This window comes from Oncorhynchus clarkii, chromosome 17 (assembly GCF_045791955.1).
Source record: "Oncorhynchus clarkii lewisi isolate Uvic-CL-2024 chromosome 17, UVic_Ocla_1.0, whole genome shotgun sequence".
Classification (NCBI taxonomy): domain Eukaryota; kingdom Metazoa; phylum Chordata; class Actinopteri; order Salmoniformes; family Salmonidae; genus Oncorhynchus; species Oncorhynchus clarkii.
In genome coordinates this window covers 68,377,842-68,396,843 of record NC_092163.1, presented here as the reverse complement: position 1 = coordinate 68,396,843, position 19,002 = coordinate 68,377,842, and the positions used below count along the sequence as shown (strand labels likewise).

The following is a 19,002-nucleotide window of genomic DNA, read 5'->3' as shown; positions in this document are numbered from 1 at the left end:
GAGGGGAGAGAGGGGAGAGAGAGCGAGAGAGGGGAGAGAGAACGAGAGAGCGAGAGAGCGAGAGAGGGGAGAGAGAACGAGAGAGCGAGAGAGGGGAGAGAGAACGAGCGAGCGAGAGAGGGGAGAGAGAACGAGAGAGCGAGAGAAGGCGAGAGAGAACGAGAGGGGAGAGAGAGAACGAGAGAGCGAGAGAAGGCGAGAGAGCGCGGAGAGCGGCGAGAGAGCGCGGAGAGAGCGGGGCGAGAGAGCGGAGAGAGGCGAGAACGGAGAGAGGCGAGAGAGCGGCGATGCGAGCGGAGAGAGCGAGAGGAGAGAGCTAGAGCGACAGCGTGCGGAGAGCGAGCGACGAGAGAGCGCGGAGAGAGAGCGACGAGAGAGCGCGGAGAGAGAGCGACGAGAGAGCGCGGAGAGAGAGCGGCGAGAGAGCGCGGAGAGAGAGCGGCGAGAGAGCGCGGAGAGAGAGCGGCAAGAGAGCGCGGATAGAGAGCGGCGAGAGAGAGCGGCGAGAGAGCGCGGAGAGAGAGCGGCGAGAGAGCGCGGCGAGAGAGCGCGGAGAGAGAGCGCGGAGAGAGAGCGGCGAGAGAGCGCGGAGAGAGAGCGGCGAGAGTGCGCGGCGAGAGAGCGCGGCGAGAGAGCGGCGAGAGAGTGCGGAGAGATCGGCGAGAGAGCGCGGAGAGAGCGGCGAGCACAATAAATATTAGGCACAAGTGGAATTTGCAGTTTGCCTTCAAAATAAAATAATGTAATTGACAGTGATGCAAATGACTACAAATAGTAGAATTATGCCATACTTTTATTTTGAAGGCCAATCACAAAGTCCACTATTGTGGCTAACTTCACATAGATGGGTCCGACCACCATTAATCAAATAAGAACAGTCTTATAAATGAGGGTTATAGATGATGACACCTAGCTTTATAGTTAGCTTGGTAAGTATAGCTACTGAAAGATTATGTCGTGTTATTTGACACGTCAAATAGTGTTATCTTTGAAACAAAGACCCAAACGACGTTCCATAGAAATCCTGGTTGAGAATGAAACGACTGAACAAATGAAAAACGAAACAGCAAGTGAAAGAAATAGGTTTTGATTATGTTTTACTGGTAATGGGGACATATATATATCTAGACTGCTACATCGACCTGTGGACATATATATATCTAGACTGCTACATCGACCTGTGGACATATATATGTATATCTATATATCTAGACTGCTACATCGACCTGTGGACATATATATGTATATCTATATATCTAGACTGCTACATCGACCTGTGGACATATATATGTATATCTATATATCTAGACTGCTACATCGACCTGTGGACATATATATCTATATATCTAGACTGCTACATCGACCTGTGGACATATATATATCTAGACTGCTACATCGACCTGTGGACAGCAGCTGTTTATTCCCACTCCATTTACTGTCATCTCTGTATGTTGGGTTTGAACCGACAGTCCTCTTACCTTTCCTGGGTCATCTTTGGAGCGAGGCACTTTGAGAAAACACTTGTTCAATGACAGATTGTGCCGTATTGAGTTCTGTGGGGGGGAGAGAGAGAGAGAATATCGGGGTTAGAGCTTAGGGATAAAAAAAACAGAGGAAGAGGTCTCGTGTCTTTGAGAAGAGAGCATATCATAGTTCAAAAGGGAATCTTGGTAGCATGCTACACGATCATCCTGTGTCAAGTCATTTCCTGCTGTCAAGATCAACTTTTAATTACACCCTGAGGAATGAATCTGCTAAATCCATGACTAGACACACTCAGTCACTGGATCTTTATCTTGAACCTGGCCAAAGCCACTAGGAAGACAGGGTCTAATCTACCTGGTAACAACACTCTGGAGACCGCAGCAACCTGGCTTCTTCTACTTCTCAAATTACATGGGCGCCAAAAATCTAAACTCAACTTGAATTAAGTGACACACGCATCCCGAATGAGACCCTCTCTGGGATGATGCCTGATATGAGTTAACGCTACACAAGGCTCCTTGGGGGGAAGGAAATACATTATGGAGATCATTCTGAAAGTTAACTCATTATGGTGTTGGCTGGTCCTCAGGCTGATCAGGGGCTTGAAGCAACATTGATGATGGCTGTAGAGTGATGCTCCTGGATTAATAACAGCCAGGATAGAGCCAGGTAGGCAGGCAAGCAGGCAGGCAAGCAGGCAGGCAAGCAGGCAGGCAGGCAGGCAGGCAGGCAGGCAGGGCCCTGGAATCAGCAGGAGCTGGGCAAGCCATGGGCTTAGTGGACTCACTGAATGCGCGCATCTCCACTTCATTTTATGGAGTAGTATTGATAGGAGGATAGGAGGATCCCAAAGCTTTTTAGTGCAGCTGAGTTGGACATAGGTTGATGTGAGATGAGTACACATCCCACAAGATGGAGCTAGTTGTAACATCAGTAAAGAGAAAGTAGTTTTGAACCTCAGTAGGCTCAGAAAACGAAAATATATTTAAAAACAAACAACACACTTATCAAATAATGAAGAGGCATATCAAACCCCAATATCTGGGGTATCTGGCGACTTAAGTATTTTTTAAACTTCCTACTTTGGGCTCGATGTGCCATTGTGTAGTTCATACAAGCCTAATCTATGAGCAGAATTACTGGCTTACCTCAATTATCCACTAAATATGAATTAATGCTACACAAAGGGTAGTACGTACGGCCCAGTACATCACTGGGGCCCAGCTTCCTGCCATCCAGGACCTACATACCAGGCGGTGTCAGAGGAAGGCCCAACCACCCTAGTCATAGACTGTTCTCTCTGCTACCGCACGGCAAGAGGTACCGGAGCACCAAGTCAAGGTCCAAAAGGCTTCTTAACAGCTTCTTCCCCCAAGCCATAAGACTGATGTACAGCTAATCAAATGGCTACCCAGACTTTCCCCCTACCTACTTTCCCCCTACCTCACTTTCCCCCTACCTCACTTTCCCCCTACCTCACTTTCCCCCTACCTCACTTTCCCCCTACCTACATGTACATATTACCTTAACTAACCTGTATCCCCGCACATTGACTCGGTACCCCCTGTATATAGCCTCATTGTTGTTACTCTTTTTTACTTTAGTGTATTTAGTAAATATTTTCTTAACCCTTATTTTTCTTAAAACTGTCTTGTTGGTTAAGGGCGTGTAAGTAAGCATTTCACGGTAAGGTCTACACCGGTTGTATTCGGCCCACGTGACAAATGACATTTTATTTGAAATCCCTAGTTTGAAAAGTGTTTTCTGGAAGACGTACGGCGCCATTTCCCCTAAATTGTCCCCAGCAATTAGTTTAAGCTAATAAAAAAATATATATATAAAAAAATTCACCTTTATTTAACCAGGTAGGCCAGTTGAGAACAAGTCCTCATCTAACTCTGCGACCTGGCCAAGATGAAGCAAAGCAATGAGCTTCAACCCCTCGCCATTTGAGTGACAGCTAGCAAGATGCACACCCAGCAGAGTGAGAGAGAACAAGAGATCACAAATCTGCTCATGTGATGTAGCATGTCATTTTCAGGGAAGACTTCTGGCTGGTGAGCGCTACTTTCACAACTACTGACTAAAAGGTACACAAAAGTACTGGAGAATCTCCAAGACCCAAGTAAAACCACCCACCTTCCAGACTCAGCCGTCAAGGAGCAGGAGTGGTGAGGAAAGGGGGATACCTAGTCAGTTGTACAACAATGCATTCAAAGCCAACCCCTCTGAGGAGTGGAGTGTGTGCGTCATGCATTTGATGCCAGAGAGAGGTGCCTGTATACAGCGCATTCGGAGAGTATTCAGACCCCTCGACTTTTTCCACATTTTGCTATGTTAGTCTTTTTCTAAAATGGATGAAACAATTTTTTCCCCTCAGTCTACACACACTACCCCATAATAACAAAGCAAAAACAGGTTTAGAAATGTTTGAAAAATGTATTGAAAATAACAAACTGAAATATCAAATTTACAAACAGTTAAAGTTGGAAGTTGAAACACTTATGTTGGAGTCATTAAAACTCATTTTTCAACCACTCCACAAATGTCTTGTTAACAAACTATAGTTTTGGCAAGTCGGTTAGGACATCTACTTTGAGCATGACAAGTCAGTTTTTCAACAATTGTTTACAGACAAATTATTTCACTTATAATTCACTGTATCACAATTCCAGTGGGTCAGAAGTTTACATAAACTAAAATGACTGCCTTTAAACAGCTTGGAAAATTCCAGAAAATGTCATGGCTTTAGAAGCTTCTGACAGGCTAATTTACATAATTTGAGTCAATTGAAAGTACCTGTGGATGTATTTCAAGGCCTACCTTCAAACACAGCGCCTCTTTGCTTGACATCATGGGGAATATATATATACATACACTGCTCAAAAAAATAAAGGGAACACTAAAATAACACATCCTAGATTTGAATGAATGAAATATTCTTATTAAAAACTTTTTTCTTTACATAGTTGAATGTGCTGACAACAAAATCACACAAAAATGATCAATGGAAATCTAATTTATCAACCCATGGAGGTCTGGATTTGGAGTCACACTCAAAATTATAGTGGGAAACCACACTACAGGCTGATCCAACTTTGATGTAATGTCCTTAAAACAAGTCAAAATGAGGCTCAGTAGTGTGTGTGGCCTCCCTACAACGCCTGGGCATGCTCCTGATAGGGTGGCGGATGGTCTCCTGAGGGATCTCCTCCCAGACCTGGACTAAAGCATCCGCCAACTTCTGGACAGTCTGTGGTGCAATGTGGCGTTGGTGGATGGAGCGAGACATGATGTCCCAGATGTGGTCAATTGGATTCAGGTCTGTGGAACGGTCGGGCCAGTCCATAGCATCAATGCCTTCCTCTTGCAGGAACTGCTGACACACTCCACTCCAGTCACATGAGGTCTAGCATTGTCTTGCATTAGGAGGAACCCAGGGCCAACCGCACCAGCATATGGTCTCACAAGGGGTCTGAGGATCTCATCTCGGTACCTAATGGCAGTCAGGCTACCTCTGGCGAGCACATGGAGGGCTGTGCGGCCCCCCAAAGAAATGCCACCCCACACCATGACTGACCCACCGCCAAACCGGTCATGCTGGAGGATGTTGCAGGCAGCAGAACGTTCTCCACGGCGTCTCCAGACTGTCACATGTGCTCAGTGTGAACCTGCTTTCATCTGTGAAGAGCACAGGGCGCCAGTAGCGAATTTGCCAATCTTGGTGTTCTCTGGCAAATGAAAAACGTCCTGCACGGTGTTGGGCTGTAAGCACAACCCCCACCAACCCCCATAATTTCCACCTGTTGTCTATTCCATTTGCACAACAGCATGTGAAATGTATTGTCAATCAGTGTTGCTTCCTAAGTGGACAGTTTGATTTCACAGAAGTGTGATTGACTTGGAGTTACATTGTGTTGTTTAAGTGTTCCCTTTATTTTTTTGAGCAATATATATATATATATATTAATCAGCCAAGACCTCAGGAAAAAAAGTCTGGTTCATCCTTGGGAGCAATTTCCAAACGCCTGAAGGGACCACGGTCATCTGTACAAACAATAGTACGCAAGTATAAACACCATGGGACCACGCAGCCGTCATCCCGCTCAGGAAGGAGACAAATTCTTTCTCCTAGAGATGAACGTACTTTGGATCGAAAAGTGTAAATCAATCACAGATTTGCTGGAGGAAACAGGTACAAAGGTATCTATGTCCATAGTAAAACAAGTCCTATATCAACAACCTGAAAGGCAACTCAGCAAGGAAGAAGCCACTGCTCAAAAACCACCATAAAAAAGCCTGACTACGGTTCGCAACTGCACATGGGGACAAAGATCGTACTTTGGAGAAATGTCCTCTGGTCTGATGAAACAAAAATACAGCTGTTAGGCCATAATGACTATTGTTATGTTTGGAGGAAAAAAGGGGGGGCATGCAAGTCGAACACCATCCCAACCGTGAAGCACGGGGGTGACAGCATGATGTTGTGGGGGTGCTTTGCTGCAGGAGGGACTGGTCCACTTCACAAAATTGACGCCATCATGAGGGAGGAAAATTATGTGGATATATTGAAGCTACATCAAGACATCAGTCAGGAAGTTAAAGCTTGGTCGCAAATGGGTCTTCCAAATGGACAGTGACCCCAAGCATACTTCTAAAGTTGTGGCAAAATGGCTCAAGGACAACCAAGTCAAGGTATTGGAGTGGCCATCACAAAGCCCTGACCTCAATCCTACAGAAAATGTGTGGGCAGAACTGAAAAAGCAAGGCTACCCAAAACGTTTGACCCGAGTTTAAATTGTTTAAAGCAATGCTACCAAATACTAATTGAGTGTATGTAAACTTCTGACCCACTGGGAATGTGATGAAAGAAATAAAAGCTGAAATAAATCACTACTATTATTCTGACATTTCACATTCTTAAAATAAAGTGGTGATACTAACTGACCTAAGACAGGGAATTTTTACTAGGATTAAATGTCAGGAATTGTGAAAAACTGAGTGGAAATGTAGTTGGCTAAGATGTATGCAAACTTCGACTTCAACTGTAAGTAGGCAGAACATTTACTCAGTACTTTGTAGAAGCACCTATTGGCAGCGATTACAGCCTCGAGTGTTCCTTGGTATGACGTTACAAGCGTGGTACACCTGTATTTGGGGAGTTTCTCCCATTTTTCTCTGCAGATCCTCTCAAGCTCTGTCAGGTTGGATGGGGAGCGTCACTGCACAGCACTTTTCAGGTCTCCAGAGCTGATTGATCAGGTTCAATTCTCTGGAGCAGGTATTCATCAAGGATCTCTGTACTTCGCTCTGTTTCTTTCCCCCCCTCGATCCTGACTAGTATGCCAGTTCCTGCCACAGAAAAGCATCCCTACAGCATGATGCTGCCAGGTTTCCTCCAGACGTGACACTTGGCATTCAGGCCAAAAGGAGTTCATTCTTGGTTTCATCAGACCTGAGAATCTTGTTTCTCATTGTCTGAGAGTCTTTAGGTGTCTTATGGCAAACTCCAAGCAGGCTGTTATGTGCCATTTACTGAGGAGTGGCCACTCTACCATAAAGGCCAAAATGATGGAGTGCTGCAGAGACGGGAGAACCTTCCAGAAGGACAACCATCTCCAAAGAGGAATTCTGGAGCTCTGTCACCTCCCTGAACTAGACCCTTCTCCTCCGATTGCTCAGTTTGGCTGGGCAGCCAGCTCTAGGTAGAGTCTTGGTGGTTCCAATCTTCTTCCATTTAAGAATGATGGATGCCACTGTGTTCTTGGGGACCTTCAATGCTGCAGACATGTTTTGGTACACTTCCCCAGATCTGTGCCGACACAATCCTGTCTCGGCGTTCTATGGAACATTGCTTCGACCTCATGGCAAGGTTTTTGTTCTGACATGCACTGTCAGCTGTGGGACCTTATATAGACAGGTGCCTTCCCAAATGAAGTCCAATCAAGTTGTAGAAACATCAAGGATGATCAATATAAACAGAATGCACTGGAGCTCAATTTAGTATTTGTTTAAGTGAATCTTTATTTAACTAGGCTAGCAAAGGGTCTAAATACTTATGTAAATAAGGTATGTTTTTACATAAATTTACAAAAATATCTACAAACCTGTTTTCAATTTGTCATTATGGTAGTGTGTAGATTGATGAGGAAAAAATTAAGTGAATCTGTTTTAGATTAAGGCTGTAACATAACCAAATGTAGAAAAAGTCAAGGGGTCTGAAAACGTCCTGAATGCATTGTAAATGAATGGACAAAGTCCTTGATCACTTGGCACCATTTATTTCTATTTGAAAACTCAATAGCACATTGAATCCAAATGAAGTCGGTTAAGATTACATAAAATAAATAAAAAGTAGCTCAAACTCTGCAAGGTATTTTTTTATTTCACCTTTATTTAACCAGGTAAGCTAGTTGAGAACAAGTTCTCATTTGCAACTGCAACCTGGCCAAGATAAAGCGTAGCAATTCGACACATACAACAACACAGAGTTACACATGGAATAAACAAAACATACAGTCAATAATACAGTGGAACAAAAGAAAACAAAAAGTCTATATACAGTGAGTGCAAATGAGGTAAGTTAAGGAAATAAATAGGCCATGGTGGCGAAAAGTGACGTTGCAGGCTAGCTCAGTGAAGGCCTTCAACTTGAGACTCTCAATGAGTCCGACCGGGGTGACGCCAGCTGCCATTAGCAACTAAATGATCCTTATAACATCTGTGCGCGATATTAAAATACATCGGTTCCCAGCCCCGCAGGAGGCCTTTTGCCAGGCCGTCATTGTAAATAAGAATTAGTTAAAGGTCAAATAAAAAAAATGTCTGGTATAATAAGCAATTATTGATACCATGGTCTTAAAATTATTTGTTTTTTAAAACGAAGACTGCAAATTTTCAACTCCCGTTTACTGCTAACAATCCCTGCAGTATTGTGTTCGGCCTTCAACTTCCATGGCTTCAATGAGATGAGGCAGTAGTAGTGCTCAACCTCTCACAGGGAGAGAGGTTGCTCAGTCTTCATTTAGGGCCTTCTTGCGAGTCTAAATCATTGATACAGTCATCTAACCCAACCCAGCCTAGACTACTGAACTCTTCTCTGGCAGCACTCCCACTGCCCTGACAGGCTCTGCGCTCCAGCAGCATGCTGTATTCTGTCAAACACGCTCCCCTCTCTAAGCTTACAACATCACTGGTGTGAAACTAACAGGCTGAGGGTCATTCATGGGAGAAAGGGTAAAGCGGAGTGAATAGAAGCGTTTAACACATTACAACTGCAGTGTTACACAGAGAAACCTGATGACACCCACTTCTGCTTCTGGTGAGAATCCTTCCAATTAAAGCCAGTTAGCCATATTAATGTGTCTGTTTTGGGAAAAGCAACACTACAATTAGCCTAAGCATCTACAGTACGCAGTATGTTACTGCCACTCAATGAGGATGGAGCAGCCTGATAGGTACCTAGTACAGATCGTGTTAACACAAGTACAGGAAGTAGACGGGATCATTGAGTATGAGCAGTAATGCAAATTTAGTCCGACAGAGCCGAGTGCTGAGCAGGGGTCCAGCCCAAGCACTGCCCAGCATGTACCTGCAACCCCCACAGTGCAGCTCATGCTCATCCACTGTGTGAGTCTCCCACAACCGCCTCCCACACACCACAACGTGTTTCCTAAAGAACATGGTGATCTAACACACCGGGACAGCAGTGAAGGCGTAAGCAGTTCCGCCCTGCCCTGACATCCCTCCCCACCTTCCCCCACAAACACACCACCGCGGAGCGGGGAGCTGCGGCACAACAGAAGGGCCACCAGGGGAAAGTAGGTCACGCTGACCCCGTGCTCCGCGTGTCAAACGTTCAGAGTGAGCCAAAGGGACAGGCGGTGTCAGAACCCTGCTCCTCTCCTCACAGGCAGGGAGGGAAGGGGTCAGAGCACCCTGTACACACACCGCTGAGAGACCCAGGGGGACTGCAGCCTCACAGGACACGTACTGACATGCAGGGAGGTAGACGTCTCACACAGAGAACCAGTGAAGAGCGGTCGGTCTCTCCACAGGTCTGTCTAACGTTCATACACTTACACTAATGCTGTCCTTCCCTGCTGCTGCATCTCTGCCTCAAAAATATATCCTCCTGACAGGCATCCCAACACATGGCTGTTATGACATTTCACACCTCTCATGTAAAGTTAAGTATTTACTTGTGAGCCTTTTGAAAACGTCTATCTTACTAAGTAAGGGAAGGCCCGGACACGCTCGTTAATTGTTTAGATTCAACTCCAAATGGGATGACGCTTAAATACCTTCAACTCCAAATGGGCTGACGCTTAAATACCTTCAACTCCAAATGGGATGACGCTTAAATACCTTCAACTCCAAATGGGCTGACGCTTAAATACCTTCAACTCCAAATGGGATGACGCTTAAATACCTTCAACTCCAAATGGGCTGACGCTTAAATACCTTCAACTCCAAATGGGATGACGCTTAAATACCTTCAACTCCAAATGGGATGACGCTTAAATACCTTCGGATTTACAGCATTGTGATCAAAATGTTTTCCTCAGCAAGTAAAAGAAGCAGGAGTGTATATTGCATAACTCAGAGCCGTTCTAGTGGAGTTGAAGTTGATTTCTTATGACACCTTTCCCAGATAATAACACTGACACTAATGTACCACACACACGTTCACTTTACACTACCTATAAAGCCACGGGCGAAGACCCTTCAGACTGGATGGGAGAAAAGCCCTAATGATGAGGCAGATCCCCGTTTTGGACCAATCACAAACTCAAATTGTAAACAGGTGTACACTAACAGTGAATTTCGTACTTACGGGCTCTTCCCAATTATGCAGAGAGAAAAATAACGAGGAATACATACAAAATAAGTAACGATAATTTGGCTATATGCAATGGGTACCAGTAACGAGTCGATGTGCAGGGGTACGATTTAATTGAGGTAGATGTGTTCATATAGGTAGGGGTAAAGTGACTAGGCAACAGGATGGGTAATAAACAGTAGCAGCAGCTTATGTGATGAGTCAAAAGAGTTGCTACAGATATTTGGGTAGCTATTTTGTTAACTATTTAGCAGTCTTATGGCTTGGGGGTAGAAGCTGTTCAGGGTCCTGTTGGTTCCAGACATGGTGCATCGGTTCCACTTGCCGTGCTTCCATCCCATTTAGGTTCAGCCCATCTCTATGAAATCAACATATCATTTCAACAATAACAATGAGACTTATGAAAGATGGCACCCACAAGGCTTTTAAGAGCAACTTAAAAAACAAGGGCCAGCGCAGCCACTTCAAAGATCCATTTTAGAGTGACTAAAGAGGAGAAAGAATGACAAATAGCTTGTCTGCAGTGCCCTGTAATGGGTAGAACCCCATGTGATTGACTGAGGCAGATAAAAAGAGTTGAGCCACATCTTCTGCGGTGCATACCTAAGATCTAGTCCAGTCATACAGAAAGGGATGTGATCTTTCCGATAAGGCCTGAGAGCCCGTGAGAGAGAGCGGAGAGAGAGAGCCCGCGAGAGAGAGCGGAGAGAGAGAGCCCGCGAGAGAGAGCGGAGAGAGAGAGCCCGCGAGAGAGAGCGGAGAGAGAGAGCCCGCGAGAGAGAGAGCCCGCGAGAGAGAGAGAGCCCGCGAGAGAGAGAGAGCCCGCGAGAGAGAGAGCCCGCGAGAGAGAGAGCCCGCGAGAGAGAGAGCCCGCGAGAGAGAGAGCCCGCGAGAGAGAGAGCCCGCGAGAGAGAGAGCCCGCGAGAGAGAGAGCCCGCGAGAGAGAGCCCGCGAGAGAGAACAAAGAGCGGAGAGCAAAGAGCGGAGCGACGACACGGGGCGGAAGGAGAGAAAGCAGAGTGACACAGGTTAGAAGGAGAGAAAGCGGAGTGACACAGGTTAGAAGGAGAGAAAGCGGAGTGACACAGGGTAGAAGGAGAGAAAGCAGAGTGACAGGTTAGAAGGAGAGAAAGCGGAGTGACACAGGGTAGAAGGAGAGAAAGCAGAGTGACACAGGTTAGAAGGAGAGAAAGCGGAGTGACACAGGTTAGAAGGAGAGAAAGCAGAGTGACACAGGGTAGAAGGAGAGAAAGCAGAGTGACACAGGGTAGAAGGAGAGAAAGCAGAGTGACACAGGTTAGAAGGAGAGAAAGCAGAGTGACACAGGGTAGAAGGAGAGAAAGCGGAGTGACACAGGGTAGAAGGAGAGAAAGTGGAGTGACACAGGTTAGAAGGAGAGAAAGCGGAGTGACACAGGTTAGAAGGAGAGAAAGCGGAGTGACACAGGTTAGAAGGAGAGAAAGCAGAGTGACACAGGTTAGAAGGAGAGAAAGCAGAGTGACACAGGGTAGAAGGAGAGAAAGCGGAGTGACACAGGTTAGAAGGAGAGAAAGCGGAGTGACAGGTTAGAAGGAGAGAAAGCAGAGTGACACAGGGTAGAAGGAGAGAAAGCGGAGTGACACAGGGTAGAAGGAGAGAAAGCGGAGTGACACAGGTTAGAAGGAGAGAAAGCGGAGCGAGAAAGAGAGAAAGCGGAGCGAGAAAGAGAGAAAGCGGAGCGAGAAAGAGAGAAAGCGGAGCGAGAAAGAGAGAAAGCGGAGCGAGAAAGAGAGAAAGCGGAGCGAGAAAGAGAGGGCGAGAGCACCAAGGCGAAACAGTACTGACAGCACAACTAGGATAAAACCAAGGTAGGGACCAAACAGTGGTGAAGATAAAGCACTGGCACAGTAGATTACTTTACACTGTTGTTGTGACACATTTCATACAAGGCCCCATTCCTATACAAAACACACACAACTCTGCTTCAGAGACCTCCACAGGGGCTAAGGAATGTAGCACCTTCACTGTCTATTTGTAGTGGGTGTGGGACGATGTGTGGGATGCCTTGAACGCCACAGCGTTCCCACAGCACGGCACCACCTTCCTCTTTCACACACTCTCACACACACACACACGTTATGCATGGGAGCACACACAGACACACACAAAGGTGCTAAACTACAGTCTGACCCGGTGCAATCTCACAAGATGTTTTTAATCCTTTTAGTAGTGTGAAGAACAGTGACCCCAGGGTCATAGAGAAGAGGCCTTTCTGATTGGCTGTTTATAGAACCGGGTGAGATGAGTCAGGTTAGGAATAGGTTCTACCTCCCAACATTCTGCACACCTCACCTTTTACAAGCCAACCACATAAACCATGTACTGAAAAGGCCTGCCTTAGACATTCCTTCATTCCCCCTTCGCCCCAACACACTGCACACTAACTGAAGTGTAGATGCACACAGCCAAGCGCCGGCTCGATGCACAGCACAGATCTCTCTCAAGTCCACTAAAGTACTGAGAGACGCGAAGCACACACTTGAAAAACCATGAAGTCAACTGCAACGATTTTCAACTTGATTATTTACAAGCTTCAAAGGCATTTGATCTGCCTCCCTTGGCGTCTAGTAGCAGTGCTGGCATGCTAGGTTTTAAACCGCCTTAGTCTCTGATCTTTACTCACTTGTATTTTGTTTTAATAAAACATGAACAGTTTGCTTGCTGCAGCAAAACGCATGCCAAGGTGAAAACTAATAAATATGAAAGTGCTATTACACCACGTAAGTTGAACACCATCCCATGTGATGAAGACAAGGAGAACAGTCAAACATGTCGATCACAAAACCCTGTGACGAAGACCCTATCTAGAACATGTTGAGATATTACAGTAATTTAAAAGAAACATGCTCTTCTGCAAAGTGAGATTACACCATTGGGAAATTGTCTTTTCAATGGTTAAATTAAACCCATATTTCACATTATGAGCACAATAAAATGTGTGCGTACAGAAATTTAAAAGACAAATAAATGCATGAACATAGCCGCCAAAGAAATCAGTGGTCCTGGTAACCACATAACTGGTTCAGTATCTCTCGCGTATCAAGTGTACAATAATGGTTTTGAATTCATCAGATAGTTCAAGCTTTTAATGCACTGACTATTTAAAAAGGTTTCTCCTTAGCATGGTTGTGACACGCTTCAGACACAGTACAATAAAAAGCAACTGCAACAAGCAGTTTTAACCCCAGGTAAAGCTGTGCTGACCACACCCACTGGATAGCCATAGTGGGAATTGACTGCCACGGTCATGTGATTCTATACAGATCTTCGAGATCTGATAGGCTACAGGTCATATTTCATACATAAGTACAGGGACAAGTTCGGCAAATGACAGACAGGCAGGTTCGTAGGAGCGTTGGGACTGGAACCGAAAGGTGGCTGGAAAGAATCCCTGAGCTGACAACGCAATAATCTGTCATTCTGCCCGTGAGCAAGGCAGTTAAACCCACTGGTTCCCGGGCGCCGATGACATGGCTACCGATTAAGGAAGCCCCCTGCACCTCTCCGATTCAGAGGGGTTGGGTTAAATGCGGAAGTCACATTTCAGATGAATGCATTCAGTTGTACAACTGACTAGGTATCCCCCTTTCCCATCCATCAAATGAGTATAGGGCCGTGAAGCATTGGCGGCCAGGCTTATAAAAATACTATACTAGTTAAGAGTTCAGGTGGCCTCCGCATGACAAAAAGGATTTACCAAGATACACTTCAAAAAATGACTAATTTGGAGCACTCAACAAAAAAAAGGCAGAGATTAATTTATTACAGCTCACTTGAATCCATTGTTCAGGGTGAGTACACAGGTGACTGATGTTTCAACATCAATCTGACAACTATACTAGTTACTCTGGCTGGGAAGGTGTGGGAGACATGGAGCTCCTTTCCAGACAGATATGCAGGGGCCAACATGGTGCTGGCAGAGAAACTGACACTCCCCCTGGCTGGACTGACTAACACACCAGTCAGTCAGTCAGTCACTGAAGACCGTCTATCCAAAATGCACACACAGATATTGTCCTTCAAAACAGACATTATATAGAGTATTCCCCATATTCTGGCTTCCCAGTATGGCAGTGTGAGATCTGTGATCCTCTCAGTAGTAAGTCAAGATATCCGTCTTCATCTGATGTGTAACTTTGTTGAAGCCCACATATAGGAAGGAGTACAGCCACAGACAATACGGCTCAGCTGACAAACTAACAGCTAACAAAGTGTTCATGAAAGCTGCACCAAGGATGTTCCCTTTTCAGCAGAGGAAGATATTTGGAGACCAACACTGAGCTCAACCTCCATCACACCCACACCTTTATCTGCTTTGTTGAGTAAGCTAACCTTGAACGGGGTCTGCAGACATTTAGAAAAGCCTGTGGATGCATTCAAAGTTAAAGCCCTGACTTTTTTTTTTTTGAAAGCCTCCATTTCAAAATTGGAAGTCGGGTTGGCAGCTGCAAATTTATTTGAAAGGCTGTGGGGAAAATGAACTTAATTTAATACTGAATGACAGGTCAACACAACGACAAAAGATCTGAGCCACTCGTCTGAAGCCTCTTTTAATCATAGTCCTTCAGAGAGCTCTCCCCCGCCTGGTGCTGTGAGCAAAGCACACACAGTCAAAGGGCTTTCCACAGCCACTCACATAACTCACTGCAGAGATAGAACAGCACAGGAGGCTAGCTACTGTAGCTAGCGGACTACAGCAGCCTACAGACAAGCTCAATCATTTCACTGCAAACGAGCACCCTTAAACAGATGGGGATGGCACTATTAAATATATGATCTACTCTGTAAATCTATGAATGTCAAAAGATCTGCAGCATCCAGATGAGGGCTCACTGCACTAAAACAATATTTGTAAAAAACAGTGTATTATATATTTATGTATTAACCCATCCACCACCCACCCTCAGACGGCAACTTTTTTTTTATAGATTTTTTTTTATACAGTTTTTCTGCTACTTCTACTGTCTAATCTGATCTCCAACTGTGACATTTCAAAAGAGGAAACAAAGACACATGATAGGTTTTCAAATTAGGGAAAAACAATAGTCTTGCACTTAGCCTAAGCCATTTGTCAAAACACGCAAACCAGTGGTGAATTCACAATATTTGCCATAAGACAGAAGAGCATAATAAGCTTGGCTGCTACTGTACATTTGGTCCATTTCTTTGAGCGATGCAGGCTTGCGCTTTTGGGCTGTTGTGCTATACATGGTTCCCTCTCTGTCTGCAGATGCAGAGGCAGCGCCAGGCCATGAGAGATAGGAGGCAAAATGACATCCTCCAGTTTATGCTCCCTGCAAGCCTTCACATACTCTCTGTTCCACATGAGAGATCTGATGAAAGCCTTCCCATACTCTGTTCCACATAAGAGATCTGATGAAAGCCTTCACATACTCTCTGTTCCACATGAGAGATCTGATGAAAGCCTTCACATACTCTCTGTTCCACATGAGAGATCTGATGAAAGCCTTCACATACTCTCTGTTCCACATGAGAGATCTGATGAAAGCCTTCACATACTCTCTGTTCCACATGAGAGATCTGATGAAAGCCTTCACATACTCTCTGTTCCACATGAGAGATCTGATGAAAGCCTTCACATACTCTCTGTTCCACATGAGAGATCTGATGAAAGCCTTCACATACTCTCTGTTCCACATGAGAGACCTGATGAAAGCCTTCACATACTCTCTGTTCCACATGAGAGACCTGATGAAAGCCTTCACATACTCTCTGTTCCACATGAGAGATCTGATGAAAGCCGTTTGTCAGTACGCCATTTAGAGCATCTTCACACTTAACTACACTTCCTGTAAAAATACCATCCTCTACACATATTACTCAAAAGGTACACTTGTGTACTTTCTAATTCGACTCAATCGCTACCTCCGGAGGTAGAGCACGACCCTCGGCCCAACAGTTGCCCCCCTTGAAGAAGGGCAGAGTAAACAATTGTCTTGGTGAGCCATCACTCCTACAGTATAAATGGTAATACCAGAACAATGTTTTAGAAACAGCTGAAATGTATGAACATTCTCCTCATATTTAACATGTTTTTTTCAGGGGGTGCATCAGATTTATAATATTTAATATAAACTCAGCAAAAATAAATCAAAGAAACGTCCCCTTTTCAGGACCCTGTATTTCAAAGATAATTCGTGAAAATCCAAATAACTTCACAGATCTTCAATGTAAAGGGTTTAAACACTGTTTCCCATGCTTGTTCAATGAACAGTCAATGAAAATGCACCTGTGGAACGGTCATTAAGACAAACAGCTTACAGACGGTAGGAAATTAAAGTCACAGTTATGAAAACTTAGGACACTAAAGAGGCCTTTCTACTGACTCTGAAAAACACCAAAAGACGCCCAGGGTCCCTGCTCATATACGTTAACGTGCCTTAGGCATGCTGCAAGGAGGCATGAGTACTGCAAGGAGGCATGACGCCTAAGGCAGCGCTATAGGGAGACAGGACGGACAGCTGATCGTCCTCGCAGTGTTAGACCACGTGTTGCACCTGCACAGGATCGGTACATCTGAACATCACACCTGCGGGACAGGTACAGGATGGCAACAACAACTGCCCGAGTTACACAAGGAATGCACAATCCCTCTATCAGTGCTCAGATTGTCTGCAATAAGCTGAGAGAGGATGGACTGAGGGTTTGTAGACCTGTTGTACGGCAGGTCCTCACCAGACATCACCGGCAACGTCGTCGCCTACGGGCACAAACCCACCATCGCTGGACCAGACAGGACTGGCAAAAAGTGCTCTTCACTGACGAGTCGCGGTTTTGTCTCACATGGGGTGATGGTCGGATTCACGCTTATTGTTGAAGGAATGAGCGTTACACTGAGGCCTGTACTCTGGAGCGGGATCGATTTGGAAGTGGAGGGTCCGTCATGGTCTGGGGCGGTGTGTCACAGCATCATCGGATTGAGCTTGTTGTCATTGCAGGCAATCTCAACATGGTGCGTTACAGGGCAGACATTCTCCTCCCTCATGTGGTACACTTCCTGCAGGCTCATCCTGATATGACCCTCCAGCATGAGGGTCAAGTCACCATTGATTTCCTGCAAGACAGGAATGTTAGTGTTCTGCCATGGCCAGCGAAGAGCCAGGATCTCAATCCCATTGAGCACGTCTGGGACTTGTTGGATCGGAGGGTGAGGGCTAGCGCCATTACCCCCCAGAAATGTCCAGGAATTTGCAGGTGCCTTGGTGGAAGAGTGGGGTAACATCTCACAGCAAGAGCTGGCAAATCTGGTGCAGTCCATGAGGAGGAGATGCACTGCAGTACTTACTGCAGCTGGTGGCCACAACAGATACTGACTGTTACTTTTGACCCCCCCTTTGTTCAGGGACACATTACTCAATTTCAGTTAGTCACATGTCTGTGGAACTTGTTCAGTTTATGTCTCAGTTGTTGAATCTTGTTATGTTCATACAAATATTTACACATGTTAAGTTTGCTGAAAATAAATGCAGTTGACAGTGAGAGGACATTTGTTTTTTTGCTGAGTTTATAATAATATTTAAGACTTGTTGTACTGTGGTTTTACCTAAAATTGCAGAAACAGTAGCTGCTGGTTGCACTGAGCCATGTAAAACTACAGAAGCCCATCCCCACCACACAAGAAATATAAAATGTACATCATACAAATAGGATATGTTTTTTCATTTGTAACATTGTGAGGTGATTTCAGAAGTGGCAGCACATGACCCAGAGTGGTGGTGGTGGGGCTCTACACTACCTGCAGCTGTGGTGGTTATCAGTAGGCTCCTCTACACTACCTGCAGCCGTGGTGGTTATCAGTAGGCTCCTCTACACTACCTGCAGCCGTGGTGGTTATCAGTAGGCTCCTCTACACTACCTGCATCTGTGGTGGTTATCAGTAGGCTCCTCTACACTACCTGCAGCCGTGGTGGTTATCAGTAGGCTCCTCTACACTACCTGCAGCCGTGGTTGTTATCAGTAGGCTCCTCTACACTACCTGCAGCCGTGGTGGTTATCAGTAGGCTCCTCTACACTACCTGCAGCCGTGGTGGTTATCAGTAGGCTTCTCTACACTACCTGCAGCCGTGGTGGTTATCAGTAGGCTCCTCTACACTACCTGCAGCTGTGGTGGTTATCAGTAGGCTCCTCTACACTACCTGCAGCTGTGGTGGTTATCAGTAGGCTCCTCTACACTACCTGCAGCTGTGGTGGTTATCAGTAGGCTCCTCTACACTACCTGCAGCCGTGGTGGTTATCAGTAGGCTCCTCTACACTACCTGCAGCCGTGGTGGTTATCAGTAGGCTCCTCTACACTACCTGCAGCTGTGGTGGTTATCAGTAGGCTCCTCTACACTACCTGCAGCCGTGGTGGTTATCAGTAGGCTCCTCTACACTACCTGCAGCCGTGGTGGTTATCAGTAGGCTCCTCTACACTACCTGCAGCTGTGGTGGTTATCAGTAGGCTCCTCTACACTACCTGCAGCCGTGGTGGTTATCAGTAGGCTCCTCTACACTACCTGCAGCCGTGGTGGTTATCAGTAGGCTCCTCTACACTACCTGCAGCCGTGGTGGTTATCAGTAGGCTCCTCAACACTACCTGCAGCCGTGGTGGTTATCAGTAGGCTCCTCTACACTAC

General features: G+C 45.7%; 1 protein-coding gene across 4 annotated transcripts in view; it reads right to left on the bottom strand.

The window, feature by feature from the left end:
• The window catches only part of LOC139371321 (forkhead box protein J3-like), a 146,101-nt gene that overhangs the window by 29,066 nt on the left and 98,033 nt on the right, over positions 1-19,002 (bottom strand). For all 4 annotated transcript variants that reach the window (XM_071111640.1, XM_071111643.1, XM_071111641.1 and 1 more), the window contains exon 3: positions 1,479-1,553. In XM_071111640.1, coding sequence (XP_070967741.1) covers positions 1,479-1,553 — 75 coding nt within the window. The remainder of the gene's footprint in view (positions 1-1,478; positions 1,554-19,002) is intronic.